At 35.9% G+C, this 18,745-nt stretch overlaps 3 protein-coding genes and 1 long non-coding RNA gene across 4 annotated transcripts in view; 1 reads left to right on the top strand and 3 right to left on the bottom strand.

The window, feature by feature from the left end:
- The window catches only part of LOC122417695 (RNA pseudouridylate synthase domain-containing protein 2-like), a 114,370-nt gene extending 111,656 nt beyond the window's left edge, over window positions 1-2,714 (bottom strand). The window contains exons 1-2 of the mRNA XM_043431457.1: window positions 2,549-2,714; window positions 970-1,224 (exon numbers count right to left, since the gene is read on the bottom strand). Of these exons, the coding sequence (XP_043287392.1) occupies window positions 970-1,224; window positions 2,549-2,611 (318 nt within the window). The 5' untranslated portion in view covers window positions 2,612-2,714. The remainder of the gene's footprint in view (window positions 1-969; window positions 1,225-2,548) is intronic.
- Window positions 1,205-2,610, top strand: LOC122417698 (uncharacterized). The gene is made up of 2 exons (XR_006262332.1): window positions 1,205-1,400; window positions 2,456-2,610. It is a non-coding gene; the product is annotated as an uncharacterized lncRNA (long non-coding RNA).
- Window positions 2,715-3,311: 597 nt separating the features above from the next.
- On the bottom strand, window positions 3,312-7,203 carry nesd (nessun dorma). The gene is made up of 4 exons (XM_043431459.1): window positions 6,162-7,203; window positions 4,985-5,189; window positions 4,632-4,895; window positions 3,312-4,391 (listed from the first exon to the last, which is right to left on the bottom strand). Exons 1-4 carry the CDS (start codon window positions 7,073-7,075, stop codon window positions 4,128-4,130), a joined length of 1,647 nt encoding a protein of 548 aa, XP_043287394.1. The 5' UTR covers window positions 7,076-7,203; the 3' UTR covers window positions 3,312-4,127.
- A 1,011-nt stretch (window positions 7,204-8,214) lies between these two features.
- Window positions 8,215-17,906, bottom strand: LOC122418214 (uncharacterized). The gene is made up of 9 exons (XM_043432319.1): window positions 17,832-17,906; window positions 17,451-17,556; window positions 17,136-17,339; window positions 16,901-17,015; window positions 15,274-15,485; window positions 13,899-14,111; window positions 13,163-13,325; window positions 10,030-10,210; window positions 8,215-9,401 (listed from the first exon to the last, which is right to left on the bottom strand). The coding sequence occupies exons 2-9, from the start codon at window positions 17,511-17,513 to the stop codon at window positions 9,326-9,328; spliced, it is 1,227 nt and encodes a 408-aa protein (XP_043288254.1). The 5' UTR covers window positions 17,514-17,556; window positions 17,832-17,906; the 3' UTR covers window positions 8,215-9,325.
- Between the last annotated feature and the right edge of the window lie 839 nt (window positions 17,907-18,745).

Here is an 18,745-nt window from a genome sequence, read left to right as displayed (position 1 = left end):
TAAATCGAATTTGGATTCCTACTCGAGCGAATAAAAACACGAATTTCTTTAGATTCTCGCTGGAGCTACAGACTCCTGGCGAACTTCCTCGCCATCTGCTAATCCAGTGTATTCATTTTATTTATAATCCCCCACCCACGTGCCTATTATTATTCGACAACCGCATGCGCGGTGATATAAATGTGTATGAGCCTTAATAGAGCAATGTATATACGTATAAATGTTTTTTTCAACTTTTAGTGAACTGCGTAGTACTATGAACTGGTAGTTAATAGGTTTATCGCTCGAGGGAAAGCTCCGAGGAGCATTCGCGGGGCTCTCGAAAGAAATAACGAAAAGGTATATCGGCTATAAACGTAGGCAAGGAGAGAGCGAGTGAAAGAGACGGAGGTAGCCCCCTCGAGCTGTTTAAGAAAATTCTGATAAAGTACACAGGAGACCACAAAGTTTCTCAACGGAGCATTATAAATTCGAGTATTTGTACGCACGTATTTTTTAATCGCTATTTACTGCATCGTTGCTGCAACGATAAATTCGTTTTTCTTTCTACCACTGACCTGGTTATAGAAAAAATACAAGATATTATAAATTCGTTGTTATTTCTTATGGTGAATTGAAATTTCAGAAAATTACTGTTCGGACACAAATATATCGAGGATACAAAAAACTTTCAATTGCTATGGAAGATTCATTAAATTGTTCAAAATTTGGAAAAAAAAAAGACTATCATAAAGTTTTTCGTTGAAGCAAATCACAAGAATTATTACTGAAAATAGATAAAGCTCAAGCGGCGATTGAAATTTTTCAGATTTTCTTTGCCGAATGATTGAGAAAAATTGAAATTGTGATATAAAAAAGATTGAGCCGGTGCAAGGAAGCTGCAGAAAAGGAAAGAACATTATTCTCGTGGATTAGAAAAATTTTTTTCTTGCAGCGGAGCGAGTTATGAAAAAATGTTGAAAAACTTGCCTCCTCGTCGGACGGTGGCTCCTCGTAATCAGACTGAGTATCCTTGAAGACGAAAAGGCAGTCGGAAGCTTCGAATTCGCGAGCGTTGCCAAATTGCGTTTGTTCGTCGATCTTGCCACCGACCAATGGTGCTTTAGTCTCGACCATCGCGTCAAATTTATCGCTCAACAACAAGCCACTAAACTCGATCTTCTTCTGTACAAAACCTCTCAATAATTTCGTGCCTTCCTCCCGAATTCCTGCGAGCCTCGTGATCTGAAACGATGGCAGAGTAAAATAACTGTACTCGGATACACATCAACATATACTGTTCACTTTATGCTCGAATTTAATGGCCCAGGTGGATCCTGAGGGTACCGAAACTCTCTGGGACACAAACGCCTGTGTGTATACACACAAATTGACTCACATACAATGATGTGTGTACATTAGTAAGTAAAAAGGACACGAGACAAAGAAACGGAAGCAAGAAAAAGTAGCTTTTATGATCCTCCGAGGACAGGATGAAATCAACAATAATTTATTGGATAGAGCGCTAAATTATTATTACGGCCACTTGACTTTAACCGTGTAATTAAATCTTGAATTTTTCATCCAAATGGAAAAGACGATCGAGCAGTAATTTGATTATGATTTTGCAGTTAGCGACAAAGGAACTCGACAGAACTTCTCATATTATTCCCAAGACTCTAAAAATCTATACAGATTTGGGATTAATTTTTCATAGACTTTTCATTTCTCATCACTACCGTTGGAAATATTGCATATTTCAAAAATGGTATAATGGTTTTTTCGGAAAATTATGACTCCATAAACGTTGAGTTTCATGTTTTAGAAGCTAAACGAGCAATCGGAATAGAATTTTATTCTTCTCAAGATTGTTCTCTATCGTTAATGGACGAGTTGTATTTGAAACGGCAACATTCCACCAAAGGTTACTTTTGTGAGAAGAAAAATTTGTGATCCTTTATTCTGGTATTTTGTTACAAACGTTATTAGCGCAATGGTAGTAGAAGAGCGAATCTCAAAAATAAAAACAAAAAATTTTCTAGTACTTTTTGTTTTTTTAATACTCCAATTTTATTCACGTGTATTTTACAATAAGCAAAGAGGTTTTTTGCATGAAATTTACTATGGAATAAAATTGATGATATTGAAAAATAATGGAATGTGACACTATTTTTGACTAAAAAATTTCGATCATTCAAAATTATGAATTTCAATGATTATTTTATTATTTATGATTTTTTAAAAGTTAAATTTGAGCGGGAATATAAGTATTGTTAAAGTTTCATTGTGTTGAAGGCAGGTGAGATAATTTCTGAGGTTATGTCCACGCGCAAATGATGTAATTTTGGATGCAACTCGTGAAAGATGAAAAAAAGATTTTGAGTTGAAGAAAACTGAAATAAAAAAATAGTCCGAGCCCATGCTCGTCAAGGGAAAATGTAAACAGAGTAACAGAAGCCGATTAAATTCTTTCTAGGTTATGTTTGTTTTACAAAAGTGCCAATGCGGCCCAAAGGCGAGTGGAACAACAAAATGTATTACGAAAGGACTGAGAAAAGTATTGACATACCGATGTGGAAGAAATATTGGTGATTTTCCTAAATAAACTCACAAAAAATGTCGCTTTTTTCATTTGATAACAAATTGTAATTATTTATCACTTAAAAAACACTTGCAGGAACCACAACCCGCCGCGACCCGCGACGCTTATCACTTTATCAATGCGGCGGCCGGTGACGAAACCGCAAACTAGCGCAGTCTATCGTAGAATACATGATTTAAAGTGATAGGATCCAGCATCCTACCGACTGCAGAAAATCTACGTTTTTTTCGAAAAGTTTTTCAACCGCGCTGCGACTTTTTTTTTATTACAAATCACTGGAACGTTCAGAAGTGTCCATCGACGCATGTGGACCTTTCAACCATAAATTAGTTTTTCTAAAAAGTCAATCCCATATATGACGGTTTATACTCGTGGACGGTAATGGAACATCATTCCACCAAGCGTTGTATATTCATTTGTAGGTGAAAATCGCGCACAAAACGTGTTCAAAAACGGGTGAGCCTGTCGGCAGTTACCGAATATAAGCTCCTGAGATACTGCAATAACCAATTTGTGAATTTGTGCAAGACCAGATCAGAAGAAGAAAAATGATGAAGTTTTTTTTATTATTTACATGTTTACATTAGTGTATAACTGTGATTTTCAAATTTTAATAAAGTCGAAAATTATACTGAATTTATTCGTAGAACTTTCGCTTAGCTATCAACTTTTTTGGACAGACTTTTCTTCCGTCTTCCTGACTCTATCGCGGTCTCTATTGTTCCTTCTGTCTTCAATAGACTTTCATACCAAAGTATGTTTCCATTTCCGCGATCTCTTCACGAGTCGAGATATAGTATTTTTCATTATTATGTCAGTCGGGTATAAATTCACTGAAAAAATACTGCAACTAATTGCCATTCTCATCGTCACCTAGCACGAAAAATGAAGATTTTTTATTGAAGATTGATATATCCAAGACGCAGTGATGATTTTTTTACCCTCTGTTGAAGTATTCGAACAAGACTCGTCGGGCATAGTTTTGCTACCGTCCACAATCAATATTGATACAGTTTGGTTTTGCTGCTTCGTCTTCTGTCAAACCGCCAACGCTTGTATCAATTATATTCAATTTTATCAAGTCTACTCTCCATAAAATACCCTGAACACAGTTTCTATGCCACTGATGAGGATGGAAGGTGGACGAATTTCAAAGATGATAATTAAAGGCAACAATCATTTTAAGAAACGTGAACTTGCCATTGAAGAAACGAAACGAAAAGTCCGAATATTTGGAAAACAGTATCGTTTTAACCGAACGTTGAAGAGACACGAATTTTTTAGGAAATTGGAGAATCAGTGGTGAGGAAAATCCATGGAATCGTGTAACCTCAGCTTTCTATAAATATTTGAAAAATATTTAATTGTATGAAAGTTCGAGAATATTTTTAATCGAACGTAGCAACAGTCTGAATAACTCGCGTGACAATTTTTATATCATGGACTTGAATGTGGTATACAAAAATGAGAAATATGTATAGAAAAATCTAAAAACAATCATTAAAATTAATAAGCTTTTCAGTTTGTCTCTTATCCTTTACACGATTCAGGAAATTTTTGTTTCTATTGCACTGTCCTGTTTCGTCGAAAGGGCCGAAGCCAAACGTGGCCTTAAAGCAACATCGCCTTTGCCATTGTTCTCAAAAGTACAATCAAGAATCGTCGTTTCCTTGATCCTCGATAACAATTCTTGACTCCCAGTTTTTCCATCGCAACACTCCAAGTATTTCTCGGTTTCCATTCGTATTCCATACTCTTTGAAACCGGAAAAATTGCACTTTGTCGCGGTCAAATAAGCTTCGTCGTGCATCTGAACAAAAGCAATCAGAAATTCAATAAACTATTATAGAAACGTAAGAAATTGAAATTTTTATGGTGGTACTTTAACTTTTCAAATTTTCTTAATTTTTCATTTCAGTCTCTGATGACCGAAAAAGATATTTTGCAGTTTGATGGTTTTGGATACTCTTTTGGAAATTCATTGATTTCACATCAAATTTACTGCAGCATTGCTAGGTCCAAAATCATTGAAAATCATTAATTCTTGTACCTGAATGCCTTCGACGCACCGTTCGAATTTGCATTTTTCAAGAACAGCTTGTCCGCCTGGGTGTACAGAGACCGCAGTGCCGAGGCCTGAGAAAATGGTGTTTTCCGCTACTAATTTCCCTCCAGGAAGAACAACGACCCCCAATTTAACGGAACTCTTGTTCGAAACGAATATTTTGCATCCAACAATTTGAACGGTGCCTCGTCTCACGAGCACGGCAGCCTGGAGTTCGTTCAAGTCCAGAACAACATTTTCCAGCAAAATCTTGACAAGAAAATATTGAAATAACGAAGCACGTGAATGAATAAGTTTGTCATTTTGTCAAGAGCACTAAATTTACAAATTTTTATTACTTCTCCGCCGGAGAAATCAAAAAGAGACGGTCCACTCTCAGATTCCTCTGATCGAACTATCGTCGATTCCATGCTTCCGATCCCTCTCAAAGTTCCACCTTCTTCAAGCCCCCCTGCGCCTCTTATTCGATGTTCCCCATCACCAACAACAATAATGTCATCAGACTCCGAAGAATCCAGAGCCTCTTTTAAACAACCCGTTACTCTGTAGCAAATATTCGATCGATTGAGTAATTATGATGAAGATGAATTCAATTAAAAACTCTTTAGCATAATCAAATGGAACAAATCGTTCAATAGCTTTGAAAGTCGTTTGTGCAATTAGAAATTTTGGGTTTGAGCTCAATGAAATAATGAGAAAAAAGTGGAAAGAAATTAAAAAAAAATAAAAAGTATATTTAGAAAATGGAAATGAAATTGCGAGTTGCAGGAGTTTTTGGGACTCTCAGTTCCGAGAGTCTACTTTTGAGCTCTTAAGGAGGTTGAAGCGTATCTTATGTGAAAACTATTTTCCAACTTTGCACATTAAAATTTTTTAAACAGAAAGCTTAAGACAGTATTAAACTTCTGGCGGGATATGCCGATGGTTCACCGTCGTGAAATTGAGATATTTATTGTTGAAGTTTGCAATTTTTTGAAAGCTTCCATAAGAGCAGCCCATTCCTTAACCTTGTCATTTTCGACAATGAATATCTCATTACTAGGCGGTGAAACCTCTTCAAATTTTTCGCACATAATTAAGCGCTATTCAAGAAGATTCACGTAAATTTTCAATTTATTATTTTGGAATAATAAAATCTAATGTATTTTTCGTATGATGTCCTATATATATCGCTTCAACTTCCTTAAGATGATGGATCAGTCGGTAATCACACCTCGAATTTTTGAAATTGAAACTTGAAACTCTTTGACATCGTTCGTCCGATTAAAATAATAAAAATGTCATCGTACGCAGCACGATCACAAAAATCCGATGACATTTTTATTATTTCGATCAGACGAGCGATGTGGAAAAATTTCCTTTTCAAAATTTGCAGCTATCTCTCTCGCATTCACGGTTGTGATTACCGGCCATCATCTTAAACAACAAAAATTTTAAAAGAATAATGAAAAACAACTGGAAGGTAGGAGAAATTTAAAAGAATACATAAAAATATGCAAAAAAAATAAAACAAACTTCAAAAAAGTATCGTCGTTCATGAATTGCTTGGCCTTTTTCATCGAATCGAGAGTTTCCTGCGGAGAAGCGCCGTGCCAAACAAAAAAAGCTTCTTTTTTTCTACCGCGGCTTAGACGTCGTTTGTTTTCTGAGTTAGTGGCTCGTCCGTTTCGTCGAATGAGATCTCTCATGGCCGGATTTTCCAGGACTTCCATTTCGCTCTTAATTTGTTCAATTCTAAAATGTAATTTCATGAGACTGCAGGCGTTACCTTCGTTGAGTTCACTGTCGTCGTCGTCATCGTCATCGTTTTCGGTGATATCGGCTTCCAGGCGTTCGATCCTGGCACGGATGTCTTTGCCCTCGCGGACGAGGGTGCGTACCAAGTCGCAAGTTTCCTTGTCGACGAGGCCGCGTTTCATGTCAAAAAACAAACGGATTCGTGGCTCGAGGTGAGTCACGATCCAATCGGCGTTGTCATCGTCGTCGACGTCCCACGGCATCCATAAATAATTGTAAAAAAATCTCAATTGCTCAACACAATTTGCCGTTCCGTAAATATCCAGAACTTTGTTCTCTTGCGCGATCGTCGGGTATAACTCGGCCAACGGTACATCGCATTTTTCTGGCAGATGAATCTCATCGTCCTGGACCGCGACGATCTTAACCAATGCCGATAATTCACCGAAATCAACTTGCAACACTTCCACGACTACGATTGTCGGGTAATGAATCTCGAAATCCTGGCACGTCAAACGAGGAATTTTCCATAATGCTCGCCATCCTACCGGCTCAATTACCAACTCGACGTGAAACGACCATTCCGACTTGATCCGCGACGCCGGCACCACATCCTCTCCTTGATGCGACAAAATTTCTGTGTATTCCACTAAACGCTCTTGCAAACTTTTGTCAAACGTGTAAATCTCCATCCTTCATGAAACTTTTCGATTTCTCCCCTTGTTTAGCACTGCTTAAAAACTGCTTTTTCGAGAACGAATCTTTTTGTTTACGCGCGAACGGCACACGATTTGTTGTGATCCTGTGGCGCCTGTGGCCAGAGGACATGGAACCGTGCATGCATGGAACTATGAAACAGCAGCTTTTCGATCTCGCCGCTATGCGCTCCAGGAACCAGGAACTTGGGTAAATATATCTCAGCACAGGGGTCTCTTTTATCGACTGCCTGACCATCCTGCCTTTGTTACGAGCGTTACGAGAGCTACGAGCTACGAGCACGGATTCTGTTGGTATAAATAAAAAAAGTTTTTCACAGTTCGAAAACTCGGTTAATGTTTCGAAAAAAATCCTTTCAAAGGGAAGTTGTTTCTTCCCACGTAAAGTGCTCATATTTCTTTGAACAAGCCGATTTAGCAAAGTTTTACTCTTCATCAGCGATTCATTTTATTTTGGTCGAAATATTCAGAATCGCGATCACATCAAAACTTGGGGCCCCAGAATCATACTCCTGCGAAAAAGGTACGAACAACTGAGTTAATTCTGAAGGAAATACAATGATTTTATAATCATTTTTATTACACAATGGACAATAAAGCTGGACTCGCAGGTTATGTTTCGGTAACCGTTTACTTTATTAGCGTTTATAACACCATGCGCGATTGTTGTTGTTATTGAAAGACTCTACAGGGATGTCGTTGCGAGCGCGTGAAAAGAAAATAAAGTCGCATCATTTCTCTTCATAATATTTGATTAGAAATTCAAATGGGCTCATTTTCGAGATCATTTTTCGTAGGAATTCGATAAAAATATAATTTTTCCAATAATTGATAACGCGAACGAAGCAGTAATATATGCTATATTCCCGAAATCTTGAAATATATTGCCTCGACAATAGTTTTGCCACTAATCGACTCGACTTCACTCGACGCAGTTTCTTCTCGCGTATCTCACTCTTTTCGTCCTTGAAACGAATTTCCCTGTTCGTTCTTCTTCATTTATTTTCATAGCGAAAAATTGAAATTATATTATAGAAAAATTCCAAAATACTTCGCGACTTGGGTTGAAAGGTGAGTGGGACTGGGATTATTTAATTGGATTGTAAAAAGCACAATTTCGTTTGATAAAATTTTCTTTTATTTTCGGCCTTGCCAACTTCATCGGATTCTAAATTTCAGTATTTAATCGAGTCACTCGGTATAAAATTCGAAATTTTAGAACAAGGTGTTCCGGTTGCTACGATCTGCGGAGGAAGCATCGTTATTTCTTTTATGTTGATATTAGTTTATTTGTACACAGTAATTTTTGAAGAAGGTATAAGGAACTGAGTCAATTCTGAAGTACAATAATTTTTATATCACGCGGTACGTAAATGGACGCTTTTGCGTACGCTTCGCGTACACAAAGCCCCCATTTCCGCACCTCGTAATATAAAATTTCGTATAACACGCGTACGAAAAACTTTTTCGTCCTAGTGTTATAATGTACTATTGTAATCCTTTTTACCCTTTGAGGAGCACATTTTTATATATTAGACAAATTTCCAAAATCATAGATGTTCTTGGGGTTTTTGGGGTCGCTGATTACGATTCTGGCGCCAAAATTATAAAATTCAAGGTGGCGGACTCAAAATGACGACTATTTTAGGTTAAGTTCGCGGTTTTTCGTTCAATCGGAACAAAATTTGGTATGGAGAGGTTATTGGGGTGACTGATTACGATTCTGGCGTAAAAATGAAAAATTCAAGATGGCGGACTCAAAATGGCGACTATTTTAGGTTAAGTTCGCGGTTTTTCGTTCAATCGGAACGAAATTTGGTATGGAGAGGTTATTGGGCTCACTGATTACGATTCTGGCGTAAAAATGAAAAATTCAAGATGGCGGACTCAAAATGGCGACTATTTTAGGTTAAGTTCGCGGTTTTTCGTTCAATCGGAACGAAATTTGGTACGGAGAGGTTTTTCGGGTCGCTGATTACGGTTCTGGCGTCAGAATTCCGGAAAATAATTTCAGAAAAATCTGAAAAAAATGTATATCACAGTGCTAGACACGAAGTACACGTGAAAAAAATTTTCAAACCAATTCGACGCTCCGTTTAAGGACAACTGAATTTATAAAATATTCTTTTTATTAATTTCTGCTAATCGTTTCCCTTGCTTGTGCACAGCATGGATGTTGTCGAAAGGCGTTGCACCGATGCTGCGAGTGTAAGATTTCATTGTCCATTATATCACCACACAAGATCCACTTACATTGGAGTCTGATGAGCTGACTTTTTTCTTCTCACCTTTATCGAGTTCCCTGGAAATAAAAAAATTCAATGATCCAAAAATATGATGGGATACGTAGTGGCTTGTTAAGCTCGGTCAAGCATGGAAAACATAAACAAAACTCAACCAACTCTGTCGTTTGTTATAACTCTCTAAAAATATTCTCTACCAGTCCCTGCGGGAACCAGGACTTGAGTGTACAAGTGAGACTCCAAGAGAGCCCCAAATTGTATTTCTCCCCTCATTTTCTTGAAAATTTCGTTGAAACTTCCTCGCATGAGACTTGTGACGTTACATCCAGATATAAAATCGTCCCATTTGGCACTTAATTTCTCGAGATTATTACTCTGGTAAAAAAAATTTTGGGATAGTTGGAAAATTTTTGAGTTTATCGATTCCTTGAGATTCTCATTTGTTTGGTTCTCAATTTTCCAGTTGTGTCGCGATCACGAGCTGATTACGTGCAGTTTGACTTTAATGACTTTCTTCACAATTTCTCGTCTTCTATAATTTATTAGCTTCCGCGGAAATTTTAAGTTTTCTAAAAATCTTGAGCAAAGTTAGTCTTATGAGGAGGACACTAACCAAGCTGGAGTTTTTAAAAAAAAAAAAATCATTTTTATAATAGTTCTTCGAAAAAATGCAAATTATTTTCTTACTCGCCAGTTATTTGCATAGTCAATAAAGGAATGGGGTCTGAGTCGATCTTTTTCGCGATGATCGTCATGACGTAAGGACGGTCCACCCGAAACACCGGTGGTGTTGGATCGGCTGCAGCGGGGGCGGGAGCCGCTCCCCCGTCGGCTGGAGCCCTGGCAGCAGCTCGTCTCCTCCTCCGCCCTCCAGTGTATCAAAAAAAAAAAAAAAAAATCAAATACTCATAATATCCATCACGATTACTTTAATCGTCGATCGAAAACTAAATTTCTATTTTTTTTTTCACTCGATTATTTTCAGGCACGAGTGCCAGTCAAAATACAGGAATGGAGCAACTTTCGAGCACAAATCCTAAATCTTGATCCGAGTCTAATTTGACGACGCTGAGTCGAAAGACGCGACGTTTTTTAGCGATTAAGGTAGTTCATTGACGAAACGATTTTCTAAAGAAAGTCTTGAAATTTACACAGAAATGGTTAGTCGACTGACAGGCATATCAAATTTTAAGGGGTTCCTCTCATTGCTTATTTAGATAGATAAACGTTTTTAAATACGAAGAAAAACACACGAAAAATCGTTCATCTTTACATATAACGAGAATGAAGGCCTCTTACGAAGTTTATGAAAAAGTATACAATAACAATGGAGGTCAAAGATTGAATGAAATTGGTAAAATGAGCACTCGTCGTCCTCACATTTGCTTATTTCAGCATTTTGTTTTTTCCTGGCTTGGCCCATTCCTGTCATAGTCTTCTGTATTTTTATTAAGGAGGGTGGATAACGAAATCAAAATAATCGAAATTTGATAGAATTTTGTGATAACATTCTTTGGCATCGAGTATACAAATACAATTTTTTTTACCACATGGTTATCGAATAATTAAGCGTTAAATCGAAATTCTCATGGACGAGATGTATAATTGTATATTGTAAACTCTATGCTTATACACGTGAACTTTAGTGTTGAATTACTCGAGAGCTATGTGGTAGAAAAATATAAAAAAAATTCTACTGTCTTATATATTTTGAAAGAATACGTTTACCAAATTTTATGAAATTCTTATCATTTTGAAATTCTTCATTATTTCAACATGGTTTAACATGGCAACATTGTATCCTCACGATCCACCCTCCTTAAGGAAGTTGAGGCATTATGATGTCACCGCTTTTAAACCGATTGCATCTTATAAAGTGAAGTGTAAAAAAAAAATCAGTTAAATTTTCAGACAGTTTAGGAGCGTCGTTGCTGAGAAAAATCAATAACAATTTGAGCCAAATAACATGTAATCTTATGGAAGTCAAGACACATTCAGTGATATCTCTGTTAAAAATGATGCTAAAAATATGAAATTTTTTGGGCAACATGAGCAAGGCTTGCCGAATAATGTCAATTTTTTTCAGATTTATTAGGAGATTTGCTGAGATTATATTAATAATAATCTGTTTTCCGTGCAGTTTTTTGAGGCTAGGATCGTCACTGTTCGTGTTTTCGACTGAGCTTTCACCAGTTTTTCCTCTTTTTTTCCCCAACTTTTCTTTAAAGTGTATGCAACATTGCCAAACTGTAAACTGGCCTAACTTTTGAAAGGTACAGGTCATCACTTTTGGGTAAAAAAATGACTGTACAGCCTCAACTTCCTTAACACTTTTTTCTTTATCCAATTCTCGTTGTGTTTTCCTTCCGCGTTCTCTAATGCGATTTTTTACATAAAAACTATACAGGTACGTCAAATCCTTAATGCGTTAGTAACTTTTGCATAATCTTAAGCACGTGCAAAGTTTTATCTCAGGAATTATGCCACCGATCACGATGATTTTTGGCCCAATCGAAAGAGAATTTATTAATTAGCTTAAACTTCAATTTTCAAGTTGCTAAATGGCTCCTGAGTTTCATAATTCAACAAAATGACATGCCAATTTTACCAATTTCTTTATTTTTACTTACGGGGCGAATGAAATTTGAGGTTCGGTCGGTGATGGATCCCCGATTAATTAATGACTGCAATTTCATTCGCCGAAAGATAAGTTGAAAAAATGTATTTACAATTTCGAATTAATAACTTTGACATTAATTATAGGTTTAATAGGGTATTTTATACCATGTAAAAAAAAAAAAAATATAAAAATGTATGTTTATGATAGATTTCGTAAAAAGTAAACGAGAAACGTCAATATTTATTCATAAAAATGCAATGTAAATTTTATAATTCAATTTTTTAAATCGTCCTTTTTTTCATCTCTGTGTTATTTTGAAATTTTACAAGTTATTATGCACGTTTGTGGACTTTTATCATTCATTTTATTAAAATCGCATCATGGAAGACGGTTTTGTGAAAGCAAAAAGTACAAATCTACCAATGATAAATATGTTGATGGTGGCGATGAATCCACTATTTTTGTGGCATTTTTACACTTGTATTATCGCATTCAGGCACGAGACACCATTATAACTCATTATATTCACACATCTTGTTACTTGGTCTTTCGCAATCGTATTGTTTACTAACGGAGTGACGTCACAAACCGAAACAACATGGCGGCTAGCGTTTCCACGCGAAAATTGAAAATCATAAATAAAAAATAGTTTTTAAGACACTTTTCGGTCTTATAAAATTGAAATAAAAATTCTACTGGTTTATTACGATCTCAGAATTATTTTGAAACAGTTTTAAAAAAAAGGTGTAATACGTTATTAAGGAGTAAAAATCGATCGAATTTAGAGACCCATAAAATACGATCCTTCGCGGGCACGATCTACTTTAAATCTCGGAAAAGTTGAAAAATAAAGCTTCAACACATGTCCTTCACCCTTCTTTACACAGTGTTGTTTCTTGTACCAAATTTTGTCCCAAAAACCATTATTCTCACTTTCAATTTTCAATAAAGTCAATAATTTTAAAGTTATACGCGTTTTGAACTTTCAACCCTTATTTTTCCAATATTTCCGGGGTTTGATCACGACAAAATTTACATCATTCGATTCAGCCTCATCAAATTAGTCTTAGATCCCAAGTTTTTTGTATTTCTGCTCGAAAGTTTTGCTCCATTCTTGCTTTTTTTACTGGGATTACTATTTCAAGTGCTCGTTGCTTTTATCACTCGTCCAAAGCGAATAAAATAATTTCTAGTAATCACTTGAATCAACGGGATTATTCTCGCCGATGACAGCAGAAACTGATACAAATGTCTTCATGAGCATGACTTTTGAAAACATTGATTCGAATCCACCTCCATCCGTTGGAAATACTTTGTCTTTACACTCCTTCGCGTTATCGGTGCACAAGTACGTAGCACCCTCCTGCAAACATATTTCGGCCTCCTTTTTCAAAACTCCTTGACCTCGAGCTCTTTAAACCTCACTTTTAACAGTGTTCTAACACGCGAATTATTTACTGATTTTTCGACACTCTCTAATATTTTATCTGCTAAGAATTCTGCGTTATTCGATTTCACATTATTTCTCACAGAATCGATTGATCGATTTTTCATTATCCCGAAAGATGTAAATATCTATTTTCATATTCGTAAATACACTTGCAGAAAAAAAGTCAGAAATATGACAAATTAGCGTTCACAACGTTTTTTTACGTCCCCAATCGAAACTATTTTATTTTGTTGTTTTTTTCTTCGAGATTATTGTTTCTATTTTTGGGAAGATTTTCAAAAATTCTCTTCAATGGTATGACCGATCTTACGACTTAATGACGCTGCTGCCATCGTAAGCATCGCTCAAATTTTTTGTAAAAAAATATCTTTCTGATGAAATCTATGATGAAAATCCATTGAAGAAAATATCACTATGCAAGATTGTTCGATCGTTCAAATTAGAGAGTTATCGGAGCTGATATTGAATGAGGTCAAAAATACGCACCCCGGACAACTCGTCGCAATAAACTTGACGCCGTGCTGATTCGGCCGACATTTTTGGAAGAATCACTCTCATTAGGATCGGCGTAGCGGGACTCGAGTAGAGCTTCTTCAAATCCATGGTGGAAATTGTTCGTAAAAAAGTCTGCTCGTCGTCAGGGTATTCCTTTGTCATAACTATTACGAACATGGAGAGATCATAATCCCCAAATTGTTGCTGTGAGCGAGGTTAGGGTTAATTTTGTTAAAAAATAATAAATGCGAGTTGAATATTTTGAGTAGCATTCGAAAAGATTTTCATTCCAACAGTGCATGCTTATTAATTTTGCTGAGAATCGATACTAGAAACTGGAGGCTTAACAATAGGATATTACACCTTTTTTTGAAAACTATTTTAAAATAATCCTGAGATCGTAATAAACCAGTAGAATTTTTATTTCAATTTTATAAGACCGAAAACTGTCTTGAAAACTCGTGAAAACTATTTTTTATTTATGATTTTCAATTTTCGCCCGGAAACGCTAGCCGCCATGTTGTTTCGGTTTGTGACGTCACTCCGTTAGTAAACAATCGATTGCGAAAGACCAAGTAACAAGATGTGTGAATATAATGAGTTATAATGGTGTCTCGTGCCTGAATGCGATAATACAAGTGTAAAAATGCCACAAAAATAGTGGATTCATCGCCACCATCAACATATTTATCATTGGTAGATTTGTACTTTTTGCTTTCACAAAACCGTCTTCCATAATGCAATTTTAATAAAATGAATGATAAAAGTCGACAAACGTGCATAATAACTTGTAAAATTTCAAAATAACACAGAACGCACGATAAGAATCTAAATTGTTTACTATCGGAGTGACGTCACGTTGGAATCCAATATGGCGGATGGCGTTTTAGAGATTTGAAAAACAGATGAAAAAAGACGATTTTTAAAATTGAATTATAACATTTGCATTGGATTTTTATGAATAAATATTGACGTTTCTCGTTTACTTTTTACGAAATCTATAATGAACATGCATTTTTATATATTTTTTTACATGGTGTAAAATACCCTATGTTCAATTGGATTCGTTGAAAAATCATTTAAATTGAGAATTTTCCGAATAACTGACGAAACATTTGAAAAATCCGCTTAAACGTTCGACCGAAGGTACAAATCGGTTGATGAAAAGGGCGCATTGAAGAAAATCGAGAAGGGGCAACGAAGATTTTTTGAAAAGGTGATAAAACCTTTCGAAAATTTGACAGAACTGGAAAATGGTAAATGTAATGCGAGTTCAAATTTTCATTGGAGGTTTGAGAAAACTCGAATTAATTTTGATTAGAAAGAAAAATCGACTGCACTTATAAATTAAATAAAAAATATTTACCAGCAGAGGAATTTCAATGAATTTTGCTTTGAGATCGTCGAATACAGCACTGCGATATGAGCCATCTCTCCTCATCATTAATACTTTTTTATCTTTCGTTCCATCTTTAAGCTGATGAAAATCCAGCAACTCAGTGTCTCTCACCTTAAATGGCTCTCGCCAAATTGCTCTGAAGGACAATTTGCTGTGAACGCTAACTGCATATTCTTGGGCTTGAATAAAAATATTTTTATTTGGTATTAATCCGCAATGAACGTTGTGGACATGAGAATAATTAAAAATTTTCTTCATTCTATTGTCTTGTTCTCAAAAATATATCGATTCTAATAATTTGCATAAAAACTCACGAAAAAGGAAAAATAAAGGTCCAGCAGGTTCGACTAGGACCTCGTTGAAGGAGTTTCGATGCATGTTAACAAATGTTAAGAAATTGATAAAGCTCTTCTACATAGTTAAACGCTATGCTTATACAGGTGATCTTTCGAGTTCAATTACTCGTTATAACGGTGTAGAAGAAAAATCTAAAAAAAATATGTATTGTCGAATTTGGCACTAAAGAATATGTTCACCAAATTTTATAAAATTCTCAACTATTTCAATTTTTTTATCTTCTTATCATGGCTTTGCATGACAACAGTGTATCGACTGTACCGAAACTCCTTAAATTATTATTTTTTCTTATTCGTGGGCAAGATTACGATATCTTCGGCGCCTCGGTTTTTCATTCTGAATGTTTGGGCCAAAATAAGATTTTCAAGAGTACAAAATTTCGCCGTCTCGGTGCCCACTTTTAGTCGTAACAAGTATTACGTTAAAATTAAACGACATTTTTCCTCACGAGTCTCTTTGATTTATCACGAAAAATGGAAACTCGGTTATGTGCTCATAACTCTTTAAGGAGGTGAGTTCTCGCCATTTCGAGGATACGAGATGATTTTTGTGCACATTTTTTTCAAATGTAACCATCGAGTGTCGAATTTTATCGAGAGTTTTAATTGATTGCTTAATAACTATGCGGTGGGGGAAGATGAATTTAGGATCAAATCATTTCTAAAAGTGCATTCTCTTGAAATATGACTGATTCTATTGCAATTGGCAGCGTTAACGCGTAGCAGTGAAATTTCATCGATTTAGCACTGAAAAACTACGAGGTCAAAACACCTGAAATTTTGCACAAATTTTTCGCTATTATTCGTCAACATAATATTTTTTTTTCAGCCAATTCTTATTATTTTTATTTCGTGATCCAACCTCCTTATAATCTCTGAATCAAGACGCGAAAGATATCGCAATCCTCCCCATTCAAGGCCATCGAGGAAGCTATTTTCAAGGATTCGGGTGCCGTTGAAAAGCATTTTTTATTTAATTGAATAACAGCTTGTTCAGTTGAAAAATAAAAATAAAAAAATAAAAAAATTAAAAAAAAACAACTTTTTTAAAAAAGTCATCGAAAGTGAAGAAAAAGAAAACATGAAAATAAGAAGTGACAGTTTTGTTCGTGAACCTCGAAGAACGAAGTCGTTTGAAATTGAATTTGAAAATAAAGAATTTCGAATTTATTGTATTCGATCCTTCGTTACGTCGATTTAAATGAAATAAATATTCGATAATTAGTTCGTTTTCATACCTGAAGCGGATTGTTTAAAACTTATCATCAACTTGTCTTTTGCCCATTTAAACCCATCGATTGGCTTGTTTTTCGAAGCATGCGCAATTTCCGTCGATAAGGTAAAGCCACAGAGCTGCGACAATTGCAATAAATCAATTGAGACAAAATCCTCGAAGTGCATTTGAGAAAGTGTCATTTGATTCTTGACGACTCTTGAATAAAACAATTGGTTACAAAAATGCTGTTTACTCACCCTTAAAAGACACAACAAATCTTCGTAAGCGTTCTTCGCTCCCACTAGTTTGGTCTCATCAAGGTCAATCTTTCTTACAAATAATTCTCGCGTTGGATTTCCAGCAGTTGCTCCATAAGCCAAAGTAGTTGACAACATGAAAACGTTCAAGGGCGCGATCGTTCTTAGCTTCGACGACGTCGGCATGCACTGACCACGAAGTTTCTATTTGAATAAAATGGAAATAAAATAGTTGGAATAAAATCAGCGTGCAGGGGGGAGCTTATTTTTATGTTGTTCACTGAATGGTCGTTTGAATCGAAATTTTTTACTAACTTCGCAGTATGTTGATGAAAAATTTAGCACATTTTTCTGGACCAGTTCTACGAGATGGCTCATGCTGTTGGAACTCCTTGTAAATTTATTGGGAACGTGAATGCAACTGGAATGGGAAAAAAAGAGAGAAAAAAAGAGAGAAAAAAATCGATTAACGAAGCAGAGAGGCCGAGTGATTTTATGAAATTTGACTCGTGCGACGATAAAGATGCAACTGAAGCGTTCAAACATTCGGAATTTTCGATCAATTTCTTTTGAGTTTATATCATTTAATTACGAGGAATTTTAATGATTTCATATTGTACGATTAAGTTAATTTTTATTCGATTTAATATTCATTTGATTTTACTCTCTTGGTAATACCCAATTTTTTGTACTTACGCATAAGTTTTCGACTCTGAACGGACTCGATTCAGCAACGGGAAGAAGATTAACGCGATGTTGTACACAATAGAAAAAAAATCAGCTTTTCAAGCAGCACGATTTCCCACCGAAATCACCTCAACATTTTTCCTACGAATTCGATTAGAATATAATTTTTCCAATAATCGATAACGTTTAACGACGCAGCACTGAAATCGTGTGCAACCTTATTCTCATGCTAATTTTTTCAATTCGGGGGGCAGAAACGAAATAGCCGAAAGGAACAATTGCATCGAGTGCATTTCAAGGACTCATCAAGATTGCTTTGGTTGAAGAAATTCTAAGAAATTTTACCGAATAAATCAAGCTTGTTGAAAAAAAACTCGATCCGTTTGAACAGTTTGTGAAAATCGTGGAAAATTTTGCTATCAGTGACTCGTGTTTTTCCCTTTCTTTCGTTTTTCTGTATTGTTTTCAAAACTCGCGCGCGTGCATGAAACATTGCCTCGACCATAGCTTTGTCACTAATCGACTCGAGTCTGCGAGTCATCGCGATAACTTTGTTCCGCAGGAACGAGATTAGTACGCGACGATTGGTGGATTCGCTTTGTCCGATTGCCTCATTATTTTTCTCCATAATTGTTTATTTCGTTATCCCAAAATGAGGCAGTTTCTTCTCGCGTATATCGTCCTTGAAACGAATCTTCCTCGTCGTCCTTCTTAATTTATTTTCCTAGCGAAATATTAAAACTATGTTCTAGAAAACTTTCGAAAAAACTTGGAGATTTGGGTTGAAAGTCGATTTGGACTGGGATCGTTTAATTGGGTTGAAAAAAGTACAATTGCGTTTGGTAAAGTTTCCTTTTATTTTCGTCCTTGCCAATTTCAACGTATTTTAAATATCAGTAGTTGAACCAGCAGTCACTTTATAA

This window comes from Venturia canescens, chromosome 11, assembly GCF_019457755.1.
Source record: "Venturia canescens isolate UGA chromosome 11, ASM1945775v1, whole genome shotgun sequence".
NCBI lineage: Eukaryota > Metazoa > Arthropoda > Insecta > Hymenoptera > Ichneumonidae > Venturia > Venturia canescens.
This window is presented reverse-complemented; position numbering and strand designations above follow the sequence as displayed.

What these genes read in the sequence shown, in the direction of transcription:
- LOC122418214 (XM_043432319.1), bottom strand. Translation starts at nt 17,513, where the DNA reads ATGAGCCATCTCGTAGAACTGGTCCAGAAAAATGTGCTAAATTTTTCA. An exon ending in ATTGCGACGAGTTGTCCGGG is followed by an intron (nt 13,326 to 13,898) that starts GTGCGTATTTTT and finishes ATATGTTTGCAG; the next exon opens with GAGGGTGCTACGTACTTGTG. An exon ending in GAATAATCCCGTTGATTCAA is followed by an intron (nt 10,211 to 13,162) that starts GTGATTACTAGA and finishes GATACACTGGAG; the next exon opens with GGCGGAGGAGGAGACGAGCT.
- nesd (XM_043431459.1), bottom strand. Translation starts at nt 7,075, where the DNA reads ATGGAGATTTACACGTTTGACAAAAGTTTGCAAGAGCGTTTAGTGGAA. An exon ending in AACGACGATACTTTTTTGAA is followed by an intron (nt 5,190 to 6,161) that starts GTTTGTTTTATT and finishes TATTTGCTACAG; the next exon opens with AGTAACGGGTTGTTTAAAAG. An exon ending in GGTGCGTCGAAGGCATTCAG is followed by an intron (nt 4,392 to 4,631) that starts GTACAAGAATTA and finishes GCTTTTGTTCAG; the next exon opens with ATGCACGACGAAGCTTATTT.